Source organism: Microtus ochrogaster, unplaced genomic scaffold, assembly GCF_000317375.1.
Source record: "Microtus ochrogaster isolate Prairie Vole_2 unplaced genomic scaffold, MicOch1.0 UNK103, whole genome shotgun sequence".
NCBI lineage: Eukaryota > Metazoa > Chordata > Mammalia > Rodentia > Cricetidae > Microtus > Microtus ochrogaster.
The window spans coordinates 1,030,492-1,053,845 of NW_004949201.1; the positions used below are offsets into that span (position 1 = coordinate 1,030,492).

Consider the following 23,354-nt stretch of genomic DNA (forward strand, 5'->3'; position numbering starts at 1 on the left):
CTGTGGGGAGGAAGCTGGGGAGACAGCAGGAGGCAGACACACTGGCACACAGCTTGGGTCAAGACATTTACTCAATGCTTTCAGATGTGGCCTCAGTGGCTCAGCAAGGGGGAGGGACAGGGAAGGGACACACAGGGCATCCTTCAATCACTGTAGCTTCTGGAAGATGCAGCTCTTGAAGTGTCCATTGCCAGTGCTGACTGATCAGCTGGAACTGCAAGAGACAGACACTTGGCACTTCATGCTGCAGACTAAGTACCCACCCGCCCACACTGCCTCCTCCCCCAGTCCCCTAAAGTCTGGCGTCCACTCTCCAGCCTCACCATGGGGAGAAGTCCTGTGCTTCCCACTTCTCCATTGATGTGTTCTCCTGAGAGCCAAACTTATCATTGGTCTGGTCCCCATCGAAGTTTCCACAGGCCCCACACAGGATGCCCGCATGGTCATCACCGACCATCACATCCAGATGCCCATCTATTCCAAGCCGGACCTGGACCCCTCCCTCCTGGTGGACCAGCATGGAGCCATCAGGGAGCCTCTTCACAGACACAGATGTTAACACGCTAGCTGGGAGATCCACTCGGAGACCGTTCACCTGGTGTGGGGGAGGGGAGATGGAGAAGTGAGACCTGAGTGACAGAAGAGCGAAGGGACGGGCAGGCGCGGGAAGGGGTGGGGCCTAGAGAGGAGCCGTACATGAGGGATGGACAGGTGGGAAGACAGCTGGAGCTGTGCATGTTTATGCTGCTCTGATATAAAATTAATTAATGTGTACGCTCATGCCCTGATACAAACGTGGAGGTCAGTTGGGAGTTAGTTGTGGGTTCCAGGGATCAAATTCAGGTCCCATTAGGCTTGGTGGCTCGTTTCCTCACTAAACCATTTCACCTGCCCAATAGCAACTTACGAGTTTTGGGAGGATATCTTTCTGATACATTGATTAGGATAGAAAGAGGAGGAGTGGGGCATGGATCAAAGTTTCTCCACAACTTTCCAAGGTCTGGGGTAAAACATTCTGTACCAGACAGAGAAGCAAACCAGGAAATCCAGATGTGAAATATTAAATCACAATGTTCAAAGGGAACAACCCTCCGGGTTGTCTGCAGGTAACTGGGTCTCCAGCAAATGCAACCACATCAGCTCCTGTTCTGGGCTTGTGTCTGAATGAAGGTGACGATCCCGGCAGTGTAATAACCATGCGGGAAAATTCCAGTTTCTTGTCAGAGGCTGCAGACTCAGCAGCCTTGTGACTGTCTCCCAGCGTCTGTTTGTTCTCCCAGAGGGGTTAAGTTTTCTTATGTTAGATTCCCCGGTGAAACTCTTTGGAAAGAGATGTTCCCACTCTTTCTCAAATGTTAATCCCTTGAATCTCTCCCTCATGGAACCGCGAAGGTAGGTACATAGGTAGGAAAGACAGACAGATCTCGGAAAACAGAAGGGTGACGGGAGGGAGGGAGAAAGGGTCAAAGAATGAGTAGGTGCAGACGCTGGAAGCCAGGAGGGGAACAAGGGATGACTGCAGCAGAGGACACACAGAGATGCAGCCGATGGACAGTCTTGCTGGCTACAAACTCTGCAGTAAGAATTGGTGGAGTCGTTTCAGAGACCCAGCATGGTGCCTTGAGAAGGCTGAGCTTATTCACAAAAGTCAGGATTTCCTGGTACCTCCAGGCTGTCAGGCTGTGGTCTAGGTACTGGCAGGAAGTGGTGATCTGGACTGCTCTCTCATGATGGTAACAGTGGGAGCCATTTTTGTCCATGACAGGCAGACAGTGCCAATGTAACCAGCATCGCTGGAAACTTGAAGTGATGCTTATCTGAACTTCCCTGAAGATACTTCCCAGGCTTTGTCATGACTGTTGTTGGGGGATTTAAGGACTCCGTGATTCCAGTAGGGGACCCTTGGGAGCGAGTGACTGGGTCTATAGGATTGTACTAGGTGGCTCCTTCCTCTTGCTGGTTTGGCCTCATGTACTTTTCACTGTGATCTTTTTTAGTTATTAGCATAACTATATGCCGTGTCCTTTGAGGGAATCATGGCGCATCTCTGAGAATGGCTCAGGGGGAATCCTGATATGTGACCCCAGCCTGGCCAATTATAGCATGCTATGCTTCAGATCTCATTGACTAATTCCAGTATTGGGCACATGGCATACACCAGCCTCGTGAGATGCATCACAGGGACTTTCGTTAGATCATTTTGTACTAAGGTAGCAAAGGTGGCAGACTACAGGCCTGAGGCAGACGCTGGTCATCTTTGCTCTCCGGGAATGAAGCTGAACAATTGGTCAGCAAGTCTGAAACCTAAAGGTGTGAACTGACAGGGTAGCTGGGGTTTCCCAGATATGGACCCAGTCCATTCATTTCCCCCAGGGCAGTTTGTGTTTGTTTCCTGCCACTGGTAACCAGCAGAGGCTTGATTAAGACCAACAACAAAGCTATGCTGTTACTTAGCGTAAGAACTCAGGCCAAGGAGAGGGGCCCAGGCTGACCTCTGGAGACAGGTACAAATCCAGAAAAAGTGCAGAGACCTAGATGAGGGAAACACCACAAAACCACTGGATAGCCAGGATGAAGGATACCGTGATAGGAAGAAGGAAAGCCCAGGGAAGACGTCTGTGCCCTCTGTGCCCAGGCTTACCCACACGCCGTTGTTTTGGGTCACAGTCACAAGTCCATCCTGGAAGAAGATGTGGACTTTGTCCACGATCTTGTCATTGCCATCACAAGACTGGACATCAGCAACCACACGATACCAGGGCACAGGCTTCTGGATTCCCGGGCAGAGAGAAGAAACCTCATAGACACCAGGGGAGCTGATGGCATTGTAAGCCCCATCGAAGGTGGTGAGGTTGGCCCCCACAGTGATGGAGCAAACACCTTGGGCAGGCTGGCAGCTCCGGACTCCGTCTTGGAGCTTACAGACTTGGCCAGATGGGCAGCTGGTTGGGTGGCATGACAGGCCGGTGCTTCCGGAGCAGCAACAGAGCTGGCTGCAGTCTGAGGTCAACAGTGAGGAGTTCACCTGTGCACAGAAAGGGGTGGATGGTGTGCATTCACACGGGCAAGAGATGCTGTGTGTCCTCTCCCCAACGGTAGTCTCAATGGCCCTCAGAGGTCAGGCAATTCATCCGGTCACCACTCTGTCTCTGCCTCAGATTGTGCCCAGTTATTGTGGGAACAAGCCGGAGTTAGGCCAACCGGAGAATGAGAGACCACATGGCGATAATGTTACCGACTCTAGGCTATTTGTTATGGCTTGAATATGGCTTGTCTACCTGAACCCATTCAGGAGTTTATTCCTCAAAGTGGCATGTATGAAGAGATTGGAAACTTCATTTTTAGAAGTGAGGACTCCGCGGGGTGATTAGATTAATAGAGTCACCAAAGTAGAACTCCCAGGATTGACACGTGGTGTCCTTTAAAGGCTAGGGAGCGGCTACACCTTGACAGAGGCAGACACACGCTCCTGCCATGGCCTCATGCAGAGGGGGCTTCATGAGCGCCTGCATCACGAGTGCTCTAAAGACTTCTAGCCTCCAAAACGGTGAGCTTTATAAGCCCATTTCCTCCATGAAGTAGCTTGCATTAGCTGTTTTCTTACAGTGACAGAGTAAATTCATGAGCCTAGAAACCAAGCAAATGTCACGGGACCCATCAAGTGAGTATAACACCCAAAAGCTAAATGAGGAGAGAGCAGAATCCTTGGCTCAGACTGGAAACACATGGCTATAAGAACCAAATAAAACGGGCCCAAGTGACCCATTAGACGTGATCTGTAACGCTGTAGGAGCTAACTATATGTGTAAGGGTGGGCAGTGCACCCCCACAGGGTACAGGTAGTGATAGCACAGATGCATGCATTCCCGTGTGTAACAAGCCCCCATGTAAGAGAAACCATTCTGACCTTAGAACCTAGCATGTAGGCCCTGAAACCTGCCAAAATGGAAACAAAGACCTAATCCATTGAAGTCCTGGTCCATAGTTCCAGAAAATTCCCTAAATGTACTGACCTTGCTTTCTGGCTTCCACAGTTCTGCTTCTTGTTAAAGTGTGACAACCAGGATGTGGTTTTAGTACACAAAAGAGACAAAGGACTGCAAGACTCGGGCTGCATGATTTAGACAAGTTCCCCAATGCAGATGCGGCTGACAGTAAAGACTCTGATTTCAGCTTTGTGCGTGTCTGCATGGTGGCCCCTGCAGGACTCACCCCAGTCACACATCGACCTCCCCTGTGTCTCATCCCTCACCAGCTGCTCCTTCTCCATGCCCCTCTCAGGCTCCCTTGGCTCTCAGAGCCCCGACTCTGGTCCTAGGCTCTGCAGACAGTTTCTCTTCTACCTCCTTTCACTCTCTGGTGAGGTCATCAGACCCAGAGAGAAGTAACTGCTGTAGCCGACTTTACTGGAACAGCTGGTGAACTATGGTTAAAATCTACAGATTAGATAACAGTGTGGAGTCAACATTACTTTCCTGGTTTTGATAATTATCGTCTGTCATAAATAAATTTCCTTATTTTTAAATGTGAGATTAGGAGGTGCAGGTAGATGCTCTGGAATAAGCTAGAAGGTAAAAGAAGGGGATCAGCACTGGGCTGGGGTGCACAGCTGATTGTGAGAGCACTGGGAGGCTGCCGAGCTAACCTAGGGGACCCTGGACAACTGCCAGGAAACAGTAAGACCCGAAGGAAGAAGAGTTTGGCTCCCTTGGCAAATGGCAGACATTGTCTAGGCAGAGTCTCTGTAAAATGGGAGGAACAGCCAGCATATCTGTCTTGCTGGACTGCTACGATTAAAGATGAATTAACATTTCAAACAAACTTGGCCACACAAGGAGCTTTCGAGAAGCATCAGCAAGGATAAATTAACTATTAACTCCCAGATCACACTGGTGAATGTTGGCAGCTGAGCCACCCACTGCACTGCTATAGATTCTATTCTCGCTGAATGTGATGTACGGGAGGATGATCCTGTGCTCACTGGGTACCAACTGTCCTGAGCATCAAATGTGTATGGAGCCAGGATGCTGACCCAACCATTCTGCAGGTGAAGAAGTTCAGAGAGGGAAGGGTAGTGGAGGAATGCTCCCACACCAAAAGATAGCAATTCCCAATTCCCGGGACCAAGCATGCTACCTTAAATGGAAATGTGTGTTTGCGGTGTGATTAATGTTGTTTAGATGGAGAATTATCCTGATTGTCTAGGTGGGGAATCCCGTGTCAGGGAGAGGTCAGGTCACCCAGAGAAGTGATGGCAGATGCTGGAGTGGTGTGGCCAAGCCCAGGAATGACCAAAGCCACCAGAGGGTGGGAGAACAAGGAGTCGATTTTCCTCCAGAACCTCTTAAGACAGTGTCAGCCTTCCATCGCATTGACTTTAGTGCAGTGAGCCTGACCCTTGACTCTTGGGCTCCAGAACTGTGGGGAATTAAGTTCTCTTGCTTTGACCTGCTCAGTCTGGGGTGACTCAGTACAGCAGACACAGCTGGGGAAAGGTGATGCCCCCCCCCATGTCCTGTCCTTGAACAGAGACCCAGAGCACAGTAACTCTGAACAGCCCTCCAGCTTCTCCACCCGCACTGCCTGCTTGGAGTCCCTGCTCACCGGCATATAGTGGCCATTGTAGGTGCAGCCGCATTGTTGGGCAGGAACACACACACCCTGGGAGAGCAGGAAGTGATCATCACACTCACATCCTTCAAAGCAGCGAGTGCTGCATTGGGTGAGGCCAGCGAGAGCAGCGCAGGAGCCCTTGCAGGAGCTGGTGCAGACAGAGTAGTGGCTGTGGGCAGGACACTGGAGAGCTGTAGGGAGAGGAGGCAAGGGGGGGGTCACATGTGCTGTAGCATGCTGATGACCTGCATCTACTGAATCTTAGGTCTGGGATGAGTGATTATTGAAATCTGGATGTGAGGTGCCCCCTCTCCTCATTCACAGAAAAAGGAGTGGGTCTCCAGCTGCTGTAGGCCTCTGACCTAGTCAATGGATTCATGATGTGCACAGCGTGCCCGCAGACTCGACAGCCTTTGGCGAGACGCATACTTAGTTGTATGTAGTTTACTAGGGTTCTATCTTGTCTCTGGTTTTCCTTTTCTTTCTGATTCTTGGCTACCATGAAATGGGCAACTCTGCTGGTCATTGCTGTGGGACCATGATCTCTACCCTGTCACTTGTAGTTTAAATAAACGCTGATTGGCCAGTAGCCAGGCAGGAAGTAGAGGTGGGGCAAGGAGAATTCTGGGAAGAGAAAGATTCAGTCTGAAGTTGTCATCCAGACACAGAGGAAGCCAGACACAGAGCAAGCAAGATGTGACTGCCTCACCGATACCGGTACCATGCCATCTGGCTAACACAGACAAGTATTATAGACTAATATCATTTATAAGAGTTAATAAGAAGCCTGAGATACTAGCTAATCAGTTTATAATTAATGTAGACCTCCGTGTGATTTCTTTGGGATTTAACGACTGCGGGAACTGGGTAGGACAGAAACCTCAGTCAACAGGTCATGCCCTCTCTTCCATGATCAGCCTCAGCACAGGCCCCCTTGACAGACAAGTCACCCCACACAGAAACCTGTGAGCCCACAAACCAGAGCAAAGCCACCCTCCTCTTCAGATGTCCAGGTACTTCTCATGGCCATGAGGAACTAACACAAAAATTGTTAAGGAGATGTAAGGCTGATGTTGCGACTCTGGCAATGTGACTCACATGGGAGGTGTTTGGAGAAGTGGGCTAGAGAAACCTGGAGCCCTGTGAGTGGAGTTCATAGGAATTCTGGTGTGAGCTCAGAACAGATAGTATGTTTGAGAGGTGTTGGGCAGAAAGCTCCACCTGACAGAGGACATACCAAGGCTGCAGAGCCTTCCGCCTATAGCATAGTGCTCCTGGCCGGTTTTGTCAGGTTTATAGTCAGTATCGAGAACAAAATCAGAGCATAAGTATTTTGACAGATGGTTTCTAATAAGATCAGAGGTTCTAGAATGAAGCCAGGAACATTGAACTTGGTGAACAAGGATCATGATCTGAGGATGTCCGGGAGTCATCAAGACCGGGCTATCATAATCTGAAAAGGGGAAGTGTGAACTTGAAAGACCTTTCCCTTGAGGAAAGAGAGCAGCTGGGACACCTTATTCACTCAGGGCCACCTGGATGCTTGTTTACCCAGAGTTAATTTCACTACGCTCACCCTCCCAGGCACTCCGAACATCTGTCTGAGCTGGTGATAGACACTGAAGTCATCTGCATGGAGGTGAGTTTGTGAAAACATGGAGTGCCAGAGTAACGGGGGCCAGTGGCTTCCACCCAGATTTAAAAAATATCCTTGAGAGGCCAGGCCATGGGTAGCGAGGATGGGATCTGTATGTGGACCCCTGAGCGGGTGACGCAAGAGCTATGAGGGTGAAGCTGAAGATGCCAGGGAGTTAGAGAAAGCAGGGATGTGGGGCATGTGGAGGAAAACAGCAGGCAAGAAGTACGAGAGAAAACTGGGCAGGAGTAGAGGCACTCAGGAAGCAGAGGCAGGCAGATCTCTGAGTTTGAGGCCAGGATGGTCTACAGAATGAGTTCCAGGACAGCCAGAGCTATAGAGAAACCCTGCCTTAAAAAACTAAAAAATGAAGAGAAAGAAGGAGGAACGAGAAGAAGAAGAAGAAGAAGAAGAGGAAGAGGAAGAGGAAGAGGAAGAGGAAGAGGAAGAAGAAGAAGAAGAAGAAGAAGAAGAAGAAGAAGACAGAAGCCATGAGGCCTGTAGCTGACAAGGCCTATAGACTAGGGGCTCCCACACTCTTTGGAGCTCACACCGTGTCAATATTTCCCCTACTAGGTTTTGATCTTACTTTGGTTCCATCTTTCCCTTATAAGTGTCCAATCTTCCTTTTTAGTACAGGAATGTGCACCCCATTATACCAATGGATTTTGGAAATGTGTAATTGTATTTTGTTTGTTTGCTTGCAGAGGCTCACATCTAAGGGTCTACATTGAGTCTTGTTTAGACTCTGGATTCGGACATTTAAGCAATGTGGGAACTATAAAGACTTTGGGGAGTTTTGGAGATGACACAGTTTTAGTTATGACATGGATATGAGTCTGCTGGTATCAGGGGTAGAATGTTTGGAGATAAACTGTTCCCCCAAAGACTCATACACTGAAGACTTGGTCTTCTTGGTGGTCTAGTGATTGACTGGTACTTGAGTCACAAATGTCTGACCTTATCAATGGCCAGTCCACTGATGGATATGTGGTTTTATGTGTTACTGAGGAATAATAGAGATTTGTGGAGGTTGGGTTTGGTTGAAGAAAGTTTATCAGCTAGACTGAGCCTTTCAAGAATATCTGTTGCCTGCTCCCTGCTTTGATCTCTGTGCTGTCTCGTCACCTCTGTCTGCTTCTGCCATAACCCCATCCTACCTCAGGCTCAAGCGTGCATTCAGTCATGCTGAACACAAATGGCTGACACCTTGAGCCGATGTAAATCCTCAAAAATGGTTGCTTTCAAGCATTTGCCACAGCACAAAACCTACCACAGTGCTGCAGGGGACACAGTGCTGAGGACCCTGTGCTAAAGAGCATGTGTCCAGTGGGATCGACAGCTCGATGGCCATGGCTGGTGGCTGGTTGAGAACATCAGATACAGGCTTGAATGGGATGGGGAGTCATAGGCCGAGGCTTGAAGCAAGGAGAGTAGAAAGATAGGCATAACTCTGGGCTCTACCTAAGCAATATCAGAGTGGTGTGACTGTCATCGGATGGGCACTGGGATAGAGAAGAAAGATCGGGTTTGGCATAAAATGCTGTACTCAGATTTAAGGATCACCAGGAAATAACCCAGGAGGCCATGGAAGTCCAGAGCTGGAGATGGTGTCTAGTGTTATCACTGGGACAGTTGCTATGCTGTGGAGGGGTTGATGGCACTGTGTTTGTTCCTGCCCTCAGGAGACTGAGGAGAAATGACTCTGCCATGAAACAAACATCAGCCTTGTCATGCAGAGTCTGGCATGGCTTGTCCCTGTCCTGCAAACTGGAAAGAGGTGTGTGGTCCAGGATTGGGGGTCTATCGGTTGCCACCGTGTCTGAGGGAGGGGTCAGTGAGCCACAGCTCAGGACTCTTGTGGGCTCTCAATCCATCCAACTCCCTTCCAGGTCACTGCAGAAAGCTGAAAACAGCCCTGGGAAGAGGTGGGTGTGAGCTCTGGGGAGAGTGGACTCTTGACTAGAGTCTGAGACCCCGGGTCAGAAGTAAAGGGGAAAGCCACAGAGGATGCTGAGGCAGGGCTGGAGGAGGCCCTGTCACAGGCAGGGATTTCTCCATAGCCCAGAAGGTTCGAAGAAGGGTCCCCAGACACTCACGGCAGAAGTCTTCTGTCCTCCAGGGCTGCACGGTTGCACCAGCTGCCTGACAGGCTGCGGTATAGGCTGCCAGGCTTTGACAGAGGTATGTTTTGTTGCCCTTATTGGCACACATGTCATACACACATTGGCGGAAGTATTCCAAGGGACTCAGAACCTGGTGGCAGGCTGCGAAGGGGCCTTTGGCATCCTGCATCTTCCCACAGGCTTCGTTTTTCTCATATTCTTTTGTCTCCTCTGCCAAGCACACAGGACAGCCTTGGTCCCCACAGCCCTCACCACAGTCTGGGGAGGAGCCTGGAGCTCGCCAGGCTTCTGCAAAGGCCTCAGTACTGGGGGCTAAGTCTCCATTGGGCAACACAAAGTCGTCACTCCAGTTCCCATTGAAGTTCCCACAGAGGCCACAGATCTGCCCACGGAAGGAACTAGGGATGGACATGAGGACATGGGCATCGCCGTCGAAGAGAACCTTCAGCCCATTCTTGGTCTGCAGAATCATATTCCGGCCTTCAGCAGTCACGGTCACACGGTCTACAGTTACGGGCAGGACCACAGCTTCGTCATCCACTGTCACCTGGGTGGAAGGGTCAGTTAGGATGAGGGGACAGCAACTCAGTTTAAGACACGTCCTCAATTTCCTGCACAGAGCGTTGTCTGTCTCAGATCTTCTTTGAAGAACTAAGTCCCTTTGGGGCTAAAATCAGGTCCTGTTGAACTCCCAGGATGGGGCCATGACTACAATAGACTCTGAGGTGGAAACTTTCACCCACAAACCCAGAACTGTCAGGGTAGGGCTGTGCTGTTCCCATACTTTGGAACTCTCCAAGCTCTACTGAAACTCTAGAGGTTGAGACTAAGGTGGGGTCCTGTCCCTACCAGAACTCTGGAAAGGTTTGTGTCTACTCACCTGTGGGCCATGAGCCAGGGCCACAACATGGCCTGCCACGGTAACCACCACTCGCTGGGGTTCACCTGCCAAGTTCTTCTCAAGCACAATGGAGAACTCCTCATCTCCAGGTTTCGGGTCACAGACACTGGCCAAGACGTAGGAGCAGGAGCCATGAAGATCATACACCCGTCCATCAAGAGTGACATAATGGATGCCCCCATTGGCCAGGCATTGGCCACAACCAGAGGGATAACAGGCCTGAACACCGTTCTCTATCCGGCACTCCTCATAGGGCTTGCAGTCTGAGCCTTCCTTGCAGGTGACCTGCCCATCTGCCCCACACTCACAGAGCCGCTCGCACTCAGGGCCTGGGTAGAATGTGGCACCCAGCTGGTAGTAGCGTCCATTGTAGAGGCAGCCACACTGGCCCACGGGCACGCAGGTGTCACCACTGAGCACAAAGCCAGAATCACAGGCACAGCCTTCCCGGCAGGTGGTTTCACAGCCCTCTGGAGCCAAGAGGCTTGGGCAGCTCACAGGGCAGGAGTCACCACAGAGCTGGTAATGACTGTTGTCAGGACACTGGAGGGCTGTGGGGACAGAGCAAGGGAGAGTCAGGCAGAGGCAGTGGTGGCAGCACTGACCCTGCCAGTGAGTATGTGATTGGGTGCCATAGACAGGGTGCCCCTGACTCAGCAGATCTGTCTGAATGTGCTGCCCCCACCTCCTGACTCAGTCTGCTTGGATCTGCCTAGGACAGGTCCTGATTCCAGCTGAGGGGTCTGACGTCTGACCGGTGTGTGGCAGGCAGTGTAGGGTCTCACTGGGCTCTCTGACTACTCTTGTGTGTGTGGCAGTGGTCCAGTGTGGGAGATGGTCCAGGGGCTTCCGACTGGGCATAGCTCCCTTGGCCTCTGACGCGCACTCCTTGCTGAGTAACTGTCACTGGTCATATCCAAGTCCACTAGCAAAATGTCCCTTCCAGAGTGGTCTGCACCCAGGCTGTGTGTCTTTGAGTGTGTAGCTGGGTCCTTCCCTACCCCACTGGTGGTTTTCAGTATCAGTGCCAGGATGTATCTCTGACAGGAGGTGGAGGAGCTGGGCCTTGAGCTTCACTGGAACAACAGGGCTCTTGTCTTAGAGCCCCTGGAAAGAGTTGGGGGAGACCCTGTCTGTGTGGAGCTGCAAGGGTCAGTACTCACGACAGAAGTCTGGCTTTCTCCACTCTCCAAGTTGGGCTCCAGCAGCCTGACAAGCTGCCACATAGGTGGCCACGGCAGGACAGAGACCTCCTGGATGGCCCTCAGCTTGACAGGCATCCAGCAAGCAAGCCTCGAAGTACTGCGTGGGTGGCAGGAGGCTGTGGCAGGGTGCTAGTGGACCTGCAGGGTCTGAGATGATGCCGCAGGCGTTGGGGCCACTAAAGGATTCCTGTTCTTTAGGTGTGCAGGTCTCTGGGCAAGGCTCAGACTCGCATTGGTCGTCACAGCCTGGGGCTCCGCCCACCTTCCAGCCCTCAGGTTTTCCATCTACAGCTGTCAGGTCATCATTGGGATTTTTGTTGTAGTTCCCACACAAGCCACAGAGGGCGCCTGCATAGGCTGCAGGCACGTGCAGGCGTACAAAACTGTTGCCATCGAAAGTCAGGGAGAGCCCTGCTGCGGTTTTCACCACTACATCTGCTCCACTTAGGTAAATGCTCAGTCGCTCATCCAGGTAGAAGGGCAGAGCAACGAACTCTCCGTTCACCTACAGGGCGGAGAGAGGTGAGAGGCGCCGAAGGTTTTGCACGTTTCCACCACTTATAAGATAAGGGATTCAAAGTAGGTTACTGCCCCTACTCTTTTAAGAGTAAAGACACGTGGAGTCATGGACTCTTTTTGTTTTTGTTTATATTGTTTGTTGCCTCCTGTAACAAGGAAAGACTAGTGTAGGCTAGGCTTCTAGAAGTCTCTGCAACCCTCCTACCACAGTCTCTAAAAGCTGAGTTAATAAAAGTGAACCACCCCATCAGACCATGTCTCTGGTTCTCTGTGCTACCACGAAGCAGGTACTTTCAACACTCCTCCTTACAAAGGAATAACGGAAGGCTGAGTCTGGGGAAGCCTTTACTTCCAGCCTTCCTGGTCTCACAGTGTAGGCTGAACCCAGCATCATGGTCCTGCCAAGCTGAGAATGGTCTATCCCTCATCTCTCCTGTCCAGCAGAGGCTTCGTGTCCCACAGCCCACTCACCTGTAGCTGCCTTGGCCAGCTGGCACTAAGGGTCAGGCTGAGGCCGTAGATATTCAGAGTGACACTGCGGGTGTAGCTGACCGCCTGGCTGCCCCTGTGCTCATTGACCACAGTGACATTGAAGTATTCAGTCCCTGCAGGTGGCGTCTGGCAGGGTGCGCTCAGCAGGTACTCGCAGGTGCCTTGGAAGTCAAACCGGTGCCCATCGAGGGTGATGTAATGGGGATCGCCCCAGGCTTGGCACTCAGCTATGCTTGCTGGTTGGCAGCCGAGCTGGCCAGAGGGCAACAAAGCACACTCCTCACCCAGCCCACAGCTGGCAGACGTGCAATTCAGAGATTCACTTCCAGGTTCGCAGCGGCACCTCTCAGAGCAGCTGGCATCAGTCCAAAACTCGGTGCCTGCTTCATGGTATGTGCCATTGACCCAGCAGCCACAGCCACTGTCCAGGGGAACGCACTGCCCAGCACTCAGCACAAAGCCCTGGTCACACTGGCACCCCTCCACACAGGGCCCGCCACATGCAGCTGGGGTTGTGTGGCGTGCAGGGGATGGGCAGCTGGCTGGGCAGGGTGGGCCACAGAGCTCGTAGTGGCTGTTGTCAGGGCAGGACATCTCTGTGGGTGGAAGAAGGGCGGGAGAGAAATGAGGAATGGTGTTGGAGTGGCCTCTGGGCACGGAGTGGCAAGAGTCATCAGCAGAGACAGAAGGGGACAGGGAGACTATCAGATCCAGTGACACAGTCAGGGAGGGAAGCCGAGACAAAGTAAAGCAGATGGCATAAGAAGCAGACAGAGATGATGAACTGGGGACACACAGAGACAGCCAGGAGACAGCGACAAACAGAAGCCAGCAGAAAGACCCAAAGGGTGGGAGTGGAGCCAGCCCAGCCCTTGCCCTGGTCCCCACCACTCACCACAGCCAGCCTGAGTCCTCCAGTCCTTTATTTGGATGCCAGCAGCCTGGCAGGCAGCAGCATAGGCAGCCAGTGACTGGCATAGAATGTCTTTGACTTGACCGCCCATGCAGACATCCAGCACGCAGCCCTTGAAGAAGTTCTCAGGAGGCACATGCGCGTGGCAGTTGGCAAAGGGGCCCCCTGCACCAGGAGCCAGAGGTCCACAGTAGCCAGGGCTCTCATACTCCTCCAATTTGTTCTCTGGGCACACTGGACAGGAACCCTGACATTCATTCCAGCAAAGAGGGTCCCACCCTGGAATCTGCCAGCTGCCACCCCAGGTGGGTATTGAGGGTGCCATTGTGCCGTTAGGGAAGACTTGGTCATTTTGGGGGTTTTTGTCCATGTTTCCACAGAGCCCACACACTGCATCATGGTAGCTACTGGGCAGTGTGACCTCTACCCTCATGTTCCAGTCATAGGTGACCTGAAGCCCGAAGTCTGTCACCAGAATAGCCTTGAAGCCCCCGTGGACCACTGAAACCCGTCCACCAGCCAGGTAGACAGGCAAGACCATCAGAACTCCATTCACCTGGAGAGAGAGGGAGACCAGTGGGGTCAATTTCCTTTCCCTCTCTTCTTCTCTCTGAGTCTCTGTTCTAGATGTTTCCTTCCCCAGAAATGTGTCTGGGATCGAATCTAGGCCCACCCCATTGGGGGTCCAACGACCTTTCCACAGGGTCGCCTAAGCCCATCGGAAAACACAGATATTCACATTATGATTCATAACAGTATCAAAATTACAGTTATGAAGTAGCAACAAAAATAATTTTATGGTTGGGGTCACCACCCCTTCAGGGACTGTATGAATGTGTCACAGCAGTAAGAAGGGAGAAAATCACTGGTCTACATGAAGGCCAACATCATGAATCTACTGTGAATGTTAGCAAGAGGGCTACGCTTAATTCCCAGGAAAGGGCTGCCCTCTCTTGTAATTTCCCCCATGTGGTTCCATGTCTATGTGAAAACAGACTTTCCAGCTCCTAATTGCTGTTAGTTACACCAGGGTTCATTTGGCCTCATGCGCCTGGGTGTTCCTGGGATCATCATCTTTAACATACCCGAACTTTGCCAATCTCGTTCTTGTGGATGGTGATGTTGGTATTGTAGGTAGTCACAGTGACCAGTCTCACATAGGACACAGCCGGGTTGCCCCGGTTCTCATTCTTGGTTGTGACAGTGAAGGGAGTCAGGCCCTCGGCACTGACCCCAGGACAGGCAGTTCCTGCCAGCAGGTAGCTGCAGGTGCCCATGAAGTCAAAGTTCCAGCCATCGAAGGAGTGGTAGTGAGGGTCACCCCACAGCCAACATGTGGAATTATAGTTGGGCACACACACGGCCTGACCACCTTGATCCTTGCAGGTCTCCTGAGGCCGGCAAGTGACATTGTGGCATGGGTCTGTGGGGAGAGGAGAGAAACACTGAGGCTTGCCACAAGCATGGCTGCTCCCAGCATCCCCCTAGGGCTCTGCTAGGGACACCAGCTCTTGCCTGTTGATGCAGGTGTGACCAGTGTCCTGATACCTGAGCCCTAGGCCCTGAAGTTGCTGTGTAAGACCAGACCCTGAGAAGCCAGCACTAGGAGTCCAGAAATTTCATATGTTATGCCTATGGTCCTCACGTTAAGTCTCTGGGTTTGGATATCCCACAGTGCGAAACTCCATTCCTGGGTGTTCCATCGAGCGCCAGGATCTCACTTCTGGGGCTTGTCCTCAAGGCCTGCCCCTCCCAAGCCTCCACTAGTGCCCCTCTCTCTGCGACTCCAGCTTGGTGCCCAGGCATCCAGCCTTCACGCTCGCTCCTCTGTCTTGTTGCCTGTTTGAAATCAGCCTGGAAGCCTTGACAGCAGAGGGCTCTATGGAGTCTGTGGGGAGAGAGGCCCCCTGTCCTGACAACCTGCTCTGCTGTGACCGATGGGACCCTGGCTCTCTAGCTGGTCGCCTGGAAGCACTAGGTGGCTGCTTCCAGCTGATTTCTCCAGTACTCCAGGGGGTGGGGTGGGGTTTACTCCTGCATCTCCACCCTGCAGGATCCTCTGCCACCCAGTGGCTGCAGGGCACCTTCTCCAGTGATGTCCCTGTGCAGATCTCCACCATCAAAATCTTGCCCTGAGGGTCCTGCAATCTTAAATCCCTTAAGGTTCCTTGACACCCAGACTGGGTAACTTCTGCCCTTGGCTCCTGGAATCCCCTCCCAAAGTCTGACACCTCAACCCACAGGTCTTTGCACCTCTCACCATGAAGTCATGTCTCCCTCAGCCCTGTCCTGTGTCCCCCCACATCAGCCCGGCTCTACTGTACAGCACCTTTGGTGACGCAGGTCAGGATGCCTCCGGAAGGCTCGCACACCTGTCCTGGATTGCAGCTGTGATTCTTGCACACCATGCCTTCTCCTGAATGGCACACACACTGCTGCTGGCAACTTTCAATGAGAACCGACTCCTCTGGCTGTGGGGACAGAGAGCATGCCATCAGTAACCAGAGGGGTGTGGACTCCCTCCGGCATGCCCAGCATCCCAGGCAAAGAGAGCACTGGGATAACAAAGTGGCGACTCTGCAGCGTGGTCCGTGGTCAGTGAAGCTGAGGCGCAGGTGACCGCGAGGCCCAGCTCATCCAGCTGCTCATTCACTATCCGTGTAGTTGCCCATTCATTCCACAGTGTGCACTTAATTGATCATCGCTGCTCAGGAGGAGCGGAGTTAAGGAGCCAGAGCAAAGGTTCCGGAGCTCCGCTGTTCCTGAGCTGGACGACTGCACAACCCTGCTTAGCTTCTTTGTGCCTCAGCTTCTTCACCTGTAAGTGACAGCTAGACACAGGACCAGTCCAAGGAAGAACTGGGACCGGAGAAGGAGCTCTTCAGCAATGCAGGCTGCTTTGGGAAGGTGAGGAAAGATGAAGCTAGGCTTGCGGGGAGCTCGGTTTTGAAGCCAAGTGATGAACAGGAATGTAGTGATTCGAACCAGTGTTCTCTCAACAAATGCACATTTGAGAATTTCCATAATATGAAGGCAGGCTATATATACATGTGTATGTGTGCACACGTGTGTGCGTGCGTGTGTGTGTGTGTGTGTGACATATGTACATGATAAGATGTGTTCATGATAACAGCATGTACAACATCTGCTCCCAGGAGCCCTAACTCCTGCAAAGGAGCCGGACTTAAGCAAACACACACTCAAGTCAGAGGGCCCTTGTGGGAAACAACAGGGAAAGCAGAGGGAGTGAGCACCTGGTGTCACAAACAAAATCTCAGCCTCCAGACCTGGAAGAACACCTCTGCTCAGATCTGGGATTCAAAGTTAAGTCTTGATCTGGGGAGGCAGTGAAGGATTTAAAACGTCAGGACCCATGATCATATTTCAAAAGATCTCTCCACAGTCATGGGGAGGGTATAGCAAAGGAAGCAAAAGTGGGGACTGGGAAAGGACAACATGGATCAAAGTAGGGCTGCGGGGGTGGGGGAGGACGGGGGATGATAGGGAACAGAGGTGAGCAGAGAGGTGCTAAAGAGGCTGCAGGGTGGAAAGGCTACAGTGCTAACGAGCAGCAGGAGGGGGTGTCCAGGAAGATGCCCTGGGTTCTGAACAGATGGATGGATTCTTACCTCATAGTAAACCCCATTGTGGTAGCAGCCACATTCCTGGACGGGCACACAGGCTTTTCCATTGTACAGGAAGCCGGAGTCACATTCACAGCCCTCAGCACACACTTCTGGGCACTTGGGCGGGGCACTGAGAGCCCAGCAGCCCAGGGAGCAGGTGTCTGCACAGACCTCATAGTGGCTGTGAGGGGGGCACTCCAATGCTGCAAGGAGAAAATGCAGGGTGGGGTGGGGATTCTACTCCTTTTCTGCCCCAGCCTCCCTGTTCCCTACTCCTCCATGTCCTGTAACTCACGACAGAAAGTTTCGGTCCTCCACGGTTCCACTTGCCCTCCAGCTGCCTGGCAGGCGCTCACATAGGCATGGATGTTGTTGCAGAGAATGCTCAGGTTCCCCTCACTCTGGCAGAGATCAAAGACACAGTCTTCCAAGAGACCCTTGGGGTCTATCAGCTTGTGGCAGGCAGCCAGTGGCCCCGAGGTGCTGGTGAGCAGCCCGCAGAACTCCACCCCATAATACTTGTCCTCCAACTCAGGGCTACAGCCAGTGCCACAGCTGTCCCCTGTGCAGGGAGGAGTCACTGGCGCACAGGGGGAGTCAGGCACAACTTCCTCCCAAGAGTTCCCGAAGTCAGTGGGGTCGGATGCCAGTGAGCCATTTGGCTTCTGGAAGTCATCCTTGGGGTCCCCGTTGTAATCTCCACACAGACCACACATCTGCTGGTAGTAGTTGGATGGGATAGTGACCTGCACGTAGTACATGAGGTCATAGAGCACACGCAGGCCAAAATCAGTTTCAATCACAACATCAGACCCGTGCTGGGAGACACGGATCTTGCCCCCATCCAGATCCACTGGGAGCTTCATGTCCACACCGTCCACCTGGGAGAGAGAGAATGCCAAGCTTCAGAGGACACACTTTGAGGCAGCTGTCCCTAAATGTTCCTGCCTAACACTGAAATCCTGTGTGATCTCATTTCTCTAGGCCTCAGTTTCCATATTTGTAAACTATATATATATAGTAATAGTGTCTTGTAGTGGATGGAAAGGTGGTTTCCAAAAGGTAAGTCCACCCAGCAGTTAAGAACGTTTATTGCTACTCTATCGGAGGACCAGGGTTCAAGCCTCAGCACCCACATCGAGCAGCTCACAACTCCTGTCAGTCCAGCTCCAGTGGACCTAACGCCCCTCTCTGTCCTCTGCAGTCACCCACAGCACACGGGCGTACTCGCAGAGACATACATAAATAAAGAGATACGTCTGCCAAGAACCTCAGAAAGCAACCATATTTGAAGAAAGATCAGCAGGTGTAATTAGAGTTACTGTCTTGAAGTGAGATAATTCTAGATTAGGCTGGACCGACAAGTGTCCTATGAAGGGAGAAGAGAAGAGAAAAGAAGAGGAGGGGCGGGAGAGGGAAGACAGGGGCATGGGAAGAGGGAAGATCCAGACAGAGACGTGGATGTTGAGGACACTCCAAGCAAAGGGACAGCTGAGCCACCCAAAGCTAGAGGAGCAAGAAGGTCCCCCTTCCGCCTCTAGAGGAGCGTGGCCTTGCTGCTGCCTTGATTCTGGACTTTTGACATCTAGAATGGTGAGAATGTAAGTGTGTTATTTTAAGTCAGCAAACTTGTGGCATTTTGTCACAGCAGCCACCAGGGAACTGTTACAGGTCTCAGAGGGGTAGTGACCTCACCAGCCTGGGTGAGGGGATCCTTCCTTACCAGGTGACATGGTGACTGAGCCTGGAGGCTCACGCTGGTCTGAAGCTCAGCGCACCCTTTACCCCTCTGAGCCCTTGGGCAGGGATTCACCTGTGTTTCTGCTTCCTGTCTGTCTAGGGGGATCGGGCGCTTTGTCTGCAGAGTGTCATCTAGGGACTCTGATACACAAAGTGTGCGAAGGCTTGGGCTGTGGACTGCACCCCAGGGAGCCCCTCCCATGGCCGGGGCCGTGTTTGCAAGTGGACAGTCAAGAGCACTCAGAGTTGCTCCTGTCCCTGTGACTGGATGCAGTCAGGCTCCATCCCTCACCTGAAGATCGCCTGAGGGCTCTGGTTCCAGCCAGGCCTGGAGGTGCACACCCGGTCACCACATATGTGCCTGTCCTCACACACACACCCTGCACACTGGGTTTACAGAGCTGTGAGGAGTCAGGGAGGGGGCAGGGGAAAGACATGCTCAGGCATGTCTAGAGTGTCCTAGACATCAACAGCCATTCCTCCCTAGCAGGCTGTCCATGAATAAGGACAAGTCATTTAACGTCTGGGCTCAGTTTCTCCTCTGCAGTGAGGGACAGTCACGGGGATGCCAGGGTTTGGTGAGATGCGAATAAAGGACAGAGACTGCCCCCACGTGTCTGGAGCTGCTTACTTGTCAGGTGCTAATCTGAGAGCTTGGGGCTCCTTAGGGAAGATGCTCCACTCTGTAGCCCATGCCCAGGGCATGCGACAGCTCTTCTACCTAGTGCTACCAGAACAACAGCTGTGTGCTGCATGTCAGCGGGGGATACTCCCATGTATCTCAAATGCTGGTCTCCGTGTGAGATCCAGTTCTTCCTATTCAGAAAAGCATGTATCAAGGGTCTAGTTCATGGATTCTGTTCACTGTTGCGTGAACGATCTCTGCAAGGATCATGTTATTTGGCTCCCAGCCAGAGGCACTATTTTGGGAGGTTCTGGAAATTCTAGAAGGTAGGACCTAGCTGAAGGATGTAGGTCATTGGAGGCAGGACTTCATGGCATCCTGCCCCTGGTCCTTTCATTTCTCCCTCTGCTGGGTCCTGTACGCAGCTCTCCTCCCCCACATGTCTGCACGGCCATTATGTCTTTCTCAAGCTCAGGGACAGACAAACATGCACTAAACTCTCGGAAACCCTGAACGACAATGAGTATCTCCTCCCTTAAGCAGCTCTTTCAGGCCTCTGCAACAGAAAAAAAAAAAAACAAACAAAAAAACTAACACTAAATTCTCTCAGGGACCTCGGGACAGTGGTGGGAACTCTCCCTCTTAAAAAGGAAGCTGGGCGGTGGTGGCGCACGCCTTTAATCCCAGCACTCGGGAGGCAGAGGCAGGCGGATCTCTGGGAGTTCGAAGCCAGCCTGGTCTACAAGAGCTAGTTCCAGGACAGGAACCAAAAGCTACAGAGAAACCCTGTCTTGAAAATAAAAAAAAAAAAAAAAAAAGGAAGCAAATTATGTTGCCTCCAAGTCCACAAGGCTAAAAGGAGTGTGTGTCTCTGCCTACAGCCCTAGATGACAGGGTCACAGACTGGCCTGTTTGAACTCTCTTCTGTGTGATTGTACCATGTTCTGTCGCCTGGGGCAGGCACCGCACTGAAGGAAGATGGAGGACAGGGGAGATGAGGAAAGAGCCAGTAGGATGAGGCAGAAGAGCTGTAGCCATATGGGGAAAGGTCCCAGTGCCTGGCCTCGCTCTGGACTTTCTACCAATACTTCCTCTAATTGGGACCCCCATTTCCCATTTTCTCCAGGGGTCTTGCATGCTCTCCTTGTGCTGCCCACACGGGGCTCTAAGGGATCCTCCTCCCATCCCCGGCTCCCGCTCTCACCTGGACCTTCCACCGACTCTGCTCCAGTCGCAGGGTGTGGTTGGCTACCAGGACCGTGATCGCCTTAGTGGCACTAGCATACCCATTGCCCCAGGGCTCATTCTCCTGCAGGACGGTGAACTGGTCTAGGCCGGGCAGGGTTCCACAAGTTTGTGTTAGCACATACACACAGGTACCCATGAAGTCAAAGCGCTGGCCATCATAGGTGACGTAATGAGGATCTCCTGATGCCTGGCAGGTGGTAGTCCCCGCAGGCACACAGCCCAGGACTCCATTGGACGGCTGGCAAGTCTCATGTGAGCCACAGGATGAGGGCTTACAAGAAACCACACCACCTTCGTGGCAGTGGCAAAGAGAGTCGCATCCGGGTCCAGGGTAGAAGGTTTCTCCTGATGGGTAGTAGTTGCCCTGGTGTACACAGCCGCAGGAGGCCAGAGGCACACAAGACTCACCACTGAGGGCAAAGCCGTCATCACAAACACAGCTCTCTTGGCATTCTGAGCCACAGCCTTGGGACACTTTCAGGTCTCCACAGGATATTGGGCATCCATAGGAACATTGCTCATAGTGACTGTTAGGTGGGCAGGTCGGTGCTGCAGGGAGAGGTCATCATAATCAATAACTCTTTCATAGGACACAGTGGATGCCCCCCCGTATACATGTTTATACATGCAAGCAAGTTACCCAGCTGCAAGATGCCTGTATTTTTAATGGGGCCAGGAGAACGACTGAATTGTTCCTATCAATTAATATTTGTTTCTAATACCTAGTGAGATTTGTGATCATCTCTAACGGCTCTTCAGGTTTGGTATAAATTTGGTGCAATGCATGTTTTAAACATGTACACACATGTAATTTACACAGTGCATCTGTGGATATTGTCTTTCTTTCTCACCATTCTCCCTCCCGCCCACCACTCCTCCTGTTCCTTGCATTTTCTTTTAACTCAGAACCTTTGATAGTCAAGCAAAGCATTCTACCATTCTCCAGCAGCACACACGCGCACACACACACACACACACACACACACACGGCCGTAATAGCAGTTTTAAATGACAATACCATGTTGATCTTTGTGGAATGGATGATGGACATAAAGGATCCACTGTCCTAGCATGCTTTGTGGTAGGTTCAACTTTTCCCACAACGAAAGGTTCTTAAAAGTCAAAGATTACCACTTTCTGGGAGTTTTGATGCTTGCAATTATCTACTCTTCAGATGAAGCAGCTAGAGGGGCATGTTCCACTCGCAGAGTTCAAATTTCCCTCCAAGGGCAGGGAACCTGGCACCATCTACACAGCTTGGCCTCATGCTGAAACTAGTCGAGCTGTGTTTATGTGCACAGTTAAAACATGTGCAGTACAGGGCTTACCCAAGCAAAGTTTAAAACTCTGGATATGTGTACGTGGCTTTCCAAATCTCCGCGAAAGACAAGCAAAACTGCTTGCCTGCCCTTCCTGCACCCACATCTGAAGCAGAGAGATGTATGTGGGTTAAATGGTGAGATGGGACCAAGGAGAAATGCAGAGGGTCCAGGCTCCATCTGACTTGGGGTCACCATAAATTTTCAGTCACCAGTGTCACTGTATGCTGTTGTGACTTCCTGGTTGTCATGGAGTGTTGGCATGTAACTACAAGTTGGTACTCTTCCAAGGTATAAACAATCCCTCCCTCACCAGACATCCAAAGGATTAAGCAATGCTACTTGTATATTAATGAACAAACATCAGACCCAATCCCAGGTTGCCACTCTTGGTACTCACGGCAAAGTTCCTCGCTCCTCCAGGGATGCACAGTGCCCCCAGCAGCCTGGCATGCAGCAGCATACGCAGCCAGAGCATCACACAGTGGCTTAGACTGACCGGGCAGCAGGCAGAGGTCATAGACACAGTCACGTAATGCACCCTGCGGGTTCAGCAACTTGTGACACTCCCTGAAGGGACCCGAAGAATCAGTAAGGATCCCACATTCCTTTTTGCTTTGTTGTTGCTCGGCCACAAGTGAATCTAGTTGGGAACAGTCACCAGGATTAGTTGCTCCACACCCAGGGATTATCTCCTCCTGCCAGCTATTTCCAAAGTCCAGAGTGCTGTTGGCTTGGCCTCCGTCCTTCAGAGCCAGATCATCATCTGGGTCCCCATTGAAGTTCCCACAGAGCCCACACACAGCCTTGGCGTAGCTGCTGGGCACCTTGGCAGTCACACGAGCATCCCAATTGAAGGTAACGGTCAAGCCAAAGTCTGTGCGTATGACAGCATCATTGCCCTGGCGGAACACCTCAATTTTCCCATCTGCAGCCTGGAAGGGCAGGTACTGAAGGATGCCGTCCACCTGTGCAGAGATTTGGGCAGAGCAGCAGGTCAATGTGTCCACGTTTTCACTCAGCTGGCTCCAGTCACCCCACCCTCCTGGGTTCTGCCTCAGGGCTTCACAACCACTACTCCCTCTGCCTAACACATCCTTATCCTCTCCACTGGGATCCAGATCTCTCCTGCCTTTCCAGTCCTGTCCCACCTGTCTCCCTGGTACTCGCTTGAGAATGTCCCCATGGGCTCACATGTTTAAATGCCACCCATAGTTGATGGCGCTGTATTAGGAGACTTTGGAACCTTTAAGAAGTGGGCTGAGCTTGGAGAAGGACAAAGCTGGGAGGAAGGTTTGGCAGGATCTAGCCCACTGACCTCTCTCTTTGCTGTCTGGTTCACTGAGATGTGAACAAACCTCTCTTCATATTCCAGTTACTATGGAGCCAAT

The 23,354-nt window shown here is 51.9% G+C and overlaps 1 protein-coding gene across 1 annotated transcript in view; it reads right to left on the reverse strand.

Moving 5' to 3' along the window:
• Fcgbp (Fc fragment of IgG binding protein) overlaps positions 1-23,354 on the reverse strand; it is a 75,908-nt gene that overhangs the window by 40,383 nt on the left and 12,171 nt on the right. The window contains exons 6-19 of the mRNA XM_026778069.1: positions 22,364-22,931; positions 20,601-21,193; positions 17,327-17,912; positions 17,035-17,234; positions 15,735-15,876; positions 14,491-14,828; positions 13,388-13,961; positions 12,472-13,088; positions 11,440-11,986; positions 10,256-10,827; positions 9,349-9,922; positions 5,605-5,804; positions 2,642-3,025; positions 324-595 (exon numbers count right to left, since the gene is read on the reverse strand). Coding sequence (XP_026633870.1) covers positions 324-595; positions 2,642-3,025; positions 5,605-5,804; positions 9,349-9,922; positions 10,256-10,827; positions 11,440-11,986; positions 12,472-13,088; positions 13,388-13,961; positions 14,491-14,828; positions 15,735-15,876; positions 17,035-17,234; positions 17,327-17,912; positions 20,601-21,193; positions 22,364-22,931 — 6,167 coding nt within the window. The remainder of the gene's footprint in view (positions 1-323; positions 596-2,641; positions 3,026-5,604; positions 5,805-9,348; positions 9,923-10,255; positions 10,828-11,439; positions 11,987-12,471; positions 13,089-13,387; positions 13,962-14,490; positions 14,829-15,734; positions 15,877-17,034; positions 17,235-17,326; positions 17,913-20,600; positions 21,194-22,363; positions 22,932-23,354) is intronic.